General features: G+C 38.9%; 1 protein-coding gene across 7 annotated transcripts in view; it reads right to left on the reverse strand.

The window, feature by feature from the left end:
* LOC309714103 (sodium/hydrogen exchanger 9-like) overlaps positions 1-5,160 on the reverse strand; it is a 64,466-nt gene extending 59,306 nt beyond the window's left edge. For 2 of the 7 annotated variants that reach the window (XM_082546252.1, XM_082546255.1), the window contains exons 1-2: positions 3,974-4,232; positions 3,409-3,581 (exon numbers count right to left, since the gene is read on the reverse strand). In XM_082546252.1, coding sequence (XP_082402378.1) covers positions 3,409-3,581; positions 3,974-4,127 — 327 coding nt within the window. In that variant the 5' untranslated portion in view covers positions 4,128-4,232. Of the gene's footprint in view, positions 1-3,408; positions 3,582-3,766; positions 3,900-3,973; positions 4,233-4,548; positions 4,655-4,985 lie in introns of those variants that run through there. The other 5 variants (XM_082546253.1, XM_082546250.1, XM_082546251.1 and 2 more) reach the window with 5 other exon arrangements.
* Positions 5,161-5,261: the final 101 nt, after the last annotated feature.

The raw sequence follows: 5,261 nt of genomic DNA on the forward strand, positions 1-5,261 counted from the left end.
CATGTACATTTTCCACACCTGGAAGCAAAGGTTACCAATGAGTAACCCCACCCCTGGGTTCCTCAGTGCAACACTGGAAATGTTGCATAGTGATAAATAATACAAATAAATAATGTTATAATAGACTTTTTTCTAGTTATAGATGAAAATATTAACATTTTAACTTTATGATTTGGTTTGCTGCCCACTATTCCCTCAGTCCTGGTTTTTGTGAAAGTGAACTTAAATCAAAGTATGAGTGAAATACAGTGATTTGCTTTTAATGACCAAAAAGCCTGTGCTGCATGTTGTTAGTTTAGTCTTTATTGTGGCATTAATATTTATACAAGCCAGCTAATGCTGAAGTTTTATATCAGTTTCCAAGCTGTTTAGTAATTATTTCTGATTGTTTCCTATGGCTCACCCTCACTGGCTCATGGTCTACCCCGTGTCACCCCGTTTTAGAAAATCATGGAAACACCCGTGTTCATTCTTATGTACCACCTTTTTTTTCTTTTAACTGCTTCCACCTCATGATATATAGCAAAAGCAGGCTCCCACCTATCTAGATCTGTGTGCTCAAAAACATTTTAGTAATAAAATGCTACGAAATCTTCTCAACAACAATCTGAACTTTCAATCTGGCAGCTACAGTGCGGTTACATCACTTCAGATCTCTCAGTGGCTCGATGATATAATCACTGTGTACTGCCCAAGTCTTCTGACTCACACTGATTAAAGCAAGGCATAACAAGAAAAGAGAGGTCTAACTGCTTCTGTCAATCTTCATCATAGCAGCTCCCAGAATTTATGGTAACCCAGTGCTACATCCACACAGAAAACAAGTAAATGTCATTAAAACACGATCTTAAAAAAACCCAACTGCATTACTGTCAATACAAATAAAAACCAGCGCCCACAAGTATTTTTGTACATAGCGTGCTCTCTCGCTGTCTGTTTCTCACCCAAGCCGATGTGATGCAATGCAAGCAGCTAAGCAAGGTAGCCTTTCATGTTCTTCATCCTTGAATCCTTTTTAAGTCTATTGTGGATACATTTTGAAGATCAAAAGGCAGCGATATTCAATTCAGATCAAAATAAAACTACTTTTTCTTGGTTCCTACATTGCACAGGGTCTTACATTGCTCAGAACCTTACTCGAGTTCAATTACATTTCAGGCCAAAGGAGTGAGACGGGGGAAGTGACGCTTACTGACATACTGCTGTGGTCACAGGCATTTAAGAACGACCTAGATTTGGCTTGCTTTAACGAAGCTTTATGGAAAAAAACAACAACACAGAAGCATGACTATTTAGATGAATGAAAGTAGGCCTCTCTCTGTAAATCCTATTTCCAGGATGCACTGCATTTTGGTGAATATTTACCCAAGTACAGGTTGGGGACATTTGGAAGATTGCATTTTTGTTTTTAAATTAATATTTCGAATGCTGTAGAGTCCCCTATAGAGTAAGGAAAGCCAATATGCTTTCTCAGTAATTCACACTTGAGGTGCTTCTAGAGCTACAAATTGCTCCTTTCTTTGCTACCATAACCCAGCTCAATACAAATTACTATTTTGTGGTTGCAATTACCCACACAGCACTATATATATGTTTTTTCCCCATTTATGCAGGCTGTGTATGACAAATACAAAACTGTGCAACACATACTAATACAGATACACTGTAATCAATAAATTATGCATATGCTGGGGGTTTTATACAAAGGGCCATCTGCACCACAGACTTGAGAATGGAGGTGTGTTGTATGCACTAATTGCCTCTTCAGCTGACCAGCACTAAATTTAATCAGACCACAAACTTTAATGCCTTACTCCCCAGTGGCACGTAATGGACTCAGTAATGCAATGAAATCCTTATCTCTCCCTGCTAGGACCCCATATGTATCAGGCTTAATGGCGTGAAGGCAACACAGAAGAGGTCTGACCAATGTAATGGCCTTTGTGGTAGCCTCTGCTGGTTTGCTAATGAGACCCCCGCATTCAAAAGGGGCCAAAAAGTCCAAGCCATTAGCGAAGAGTTACACTCGACCGGGATGATTCGCAACGTTCAAGCCTCACTGCTGCCTTTCTCTTGCGGTGAAATGTGGCACCGAGATTAAGAAACACAATTTAGAACGCCCTCGTTCCGCGTTCTCTTAAGCTCGTTGGTGCATGTGTGGCTGAAGCTCCGGTTTATCGTTTGGCTTCTTTGATATGACAAATCTCTGATCACGGCACTAAAATATGAAAGCGTGGCGGAAAAAAACAGTGTTCATGCTGATGACAGCCAAAGGTCCGCTCTTGAGGCTTAGGCTTTTCTGCTTAGAAGTGATGTTAGAGTCTCTGCTAATTCCTTTTTAACAAATAACTGCTGTGATTAGTTTGCAGGCTTGGGGCTTAAGGTTGCAGCATTACTCCTGTTGCACCTCAGTGACAGAAATAACATGTATTTATGGTACTTGAATAATCCGAATCATTGTCTGTAGGAGCTCAAACCAGATTTCGGATTTCACAAACATCAAACTGGCTCCCAATTAAATGATTTTTAATCATACCATACCCCTATTTGGGTCTTTTTGTTATCATCAGCAGCAAATCCTTGTGTTTTGGTGTATTATTTACTTTATCATAGCCCCTCATTCTTGCATCATTACTGTGTTCTCTGACACAGATTGAAGTGTCCAACTTATTCTAAGAGGAAAATGCTGCAATGCCTGTTGAGATGCTATCTTACATCTTTCCTGCACTGCAGAGAAAACTGCTTGCAAGAGTATCTCATTATAAGCTTGCTGCATGTAAACAAGCAGGGAAATGTCTTGAGAGCGCAATTTTGCGAGAAAGCGCTACAGTTGCTAGCAAAAGCTTAATTTAGTTGTTTTGTTGTTTAGTGATTAAACCCGTGTTGTGTTGCTTCATTTTACTTGACTGGAACTGTGTCCATATGTGGTCCCTTAAATTTAATTTCCCTCTGTATGCACGGCACACCTGAAAATGTAATCCCCACTATCTGATCCTGACTAAAACCTTAATAAAGGTTAAATTGCTCTCTCGTCCCCCCTTTCCTTGCACCACCACTCTTGACTTTTTCTAAGAACAAACAGACCATGAGAGTTTAAAGGAAAACCAATAACTAAGAACCATTAGAGGACTCTGTTGATGTAAATAGCCAGCATACTCAAGAGGCACAATATGGATCTGATCCAGGAAAAGACAATGAAAACAAAAGCTATTTCAGTCAAAAGAAATTACATCAGAGGAAAAACCATCCTGTATGCAGCTATTTGCTTTCAGATATTCTTAATGGGGTTTTTATTATGTCGTTTATTTTTGTTTTCTTGAGAAAATGTTTATTTTAGGGCAGATCGCTGGATTTATTCTGTTTTGATGTGTTTTGTCAGGGAAGGTGAAATCAAACAACCACAGTTACCTCAGGATGTGAGCTGAACTGGCCTTTTTCATTTCCGACATGTCCGTGTGGTGTGATGTTGACCATCGTGATGTTAGAAGTGTTCGCTTGCTCATTTGCTGCTGTTGTGTTCCCCGGACACTGCTCTCCTTTATCAGTCCATATTAATCTCACAGTTAACCCCAGAAGCAAACCTGCAAAAGAATTACAAACAGCAAAAACTGTTATTAAAGGGGTAATTCACTATATTACACTAAAAACAACAACTTTGGGTTCTGGAAAAGAATGAAAGTGCAATGTGCCACATGTTGACATAAATGTGCACATTTTAAAACTATTTCCATGCATCAAGTATAGGACAACTGATTGCTTGTTACACCTGCATATCAGGAGTCACCTAAAGATGCTGCGTTCTCGTATAAAATGATGAATAAAGCAAAATGAGATGCCGGTGTCCAAAACTGCATGCCTCTGAAACCCCAGAAATGTCTTCTATAAACATTTTCGATACATCTTTCAAGCCCCGAGTCCAGGAAGTATTGCTGAATAACGGCTTCCGTAGTCTGTAAATATTTAGGCTACTTACCATAAAACATTGCAACCCCAGCTTCATTTACCAATTTATATTTGAACTGCTTTAACTTCCACACACTGAGGATGGTTATGAGTGCCAGGGTGACAGCAGCGAACACCGGTAACGCTACAGTATCTTGTTTTTGCTGCACAGCGCCCGACATCATCAAAAGCCTGGGTCAAACTTTTCGGAAAGAACTGCTACTTTTTTGGCTCAGACACAGCAACATCCGCATCAGCAGCGCCCTGAGAGCCCGTGCTGCCTTCAGTAATACTTGGAATTTGCAGTTTTTTCGTGCGAAGGCTTGGAGGGGGGAAAAGCACCATATTTTTAATTAAAAAAAGAAAGATAAGATAATGTAGGGCAATAAAAATGTGTTGGTATGCTTTTTGGGTTTGTTTGTTTTTTTAATAAATGACGAAATACAGAGCTTCTTTATGCTTCGTCATTAATGCAACACAAATGTAGGCCGATGAAATCAGATACAATCAAAGAAAAGTTAAGCACACGCAAGAACTGGACATTCAGAGAGAGATATATTAAATCCTTTATCGCGTGGGAAAAGAATACGTGTCACAGTTACTTACCTGTTCTGCTGACATTATGTTTTTGCAAAGCAATAAAAAATATTGACGGTGTTTTCGTAAGCCACAGAAAATAACACACGTTGGGTGTCATCCTCCTATTTTCCAGCAGATGGCAGACAATACAAACATATGAAAGCGTGATTCTCAGCTGCTGCGATATTTGATCGTACTGTTTATCGTTCTTTATCAGTAAGTGACTCATTCATAGTCAGAAATTAACAGAGAATAAAATAAAATTAAGTGGTTTATGAATTAGTCTTTATTTTAGGCCACATTGACTGAGCACGACATCTTTTACTTGCAGTGTATTGTCTTTATTTTATTTTATTGTGCTCTTGTTGACTGAAAAAAATGAAAAAAGTATATCAATTAGACCTTGTATGAGTTTACTTTAACTATGCAGCCGTTTATATTAGCAGTATGGTTTTTTTACTTACCACCTCTAGCATCTTTCTTTCCTTCTCACATTAAACTAAACGGTACAACAATCTAAAATGAACATTAATTTCAGGTAATGTTACAAATTCTTTAAAAGGCTGGTGTTAGCCTAATTGGAGCGACATGAAAGGAAAAAAAATAGAAATTCTGGTAAAGTTTGCACTGGGGGCGGCATTCCAGACAAGACAATATTAGAATAATCGCTTAGCAACCGTGCCCGTAAACAGAGAACGGTTGTCGTAAAGAGTAAAGAGGCTGGTGTTGAAAAGAGTCGA

This window comes from Aulonocara stuartgranti, assembly GCF_965226115.1.
Source record: "Aulonocara stuartgranti genome assembly, chromosome: 9".
Classification (NCBI taxonomy): domain Eukaryota; kingdom Metazoa; phylum Chordata; class Actinopteri; order Cichliformes; family Cichlidae; genus Aulonocara; species Aulonocara stuartgranti.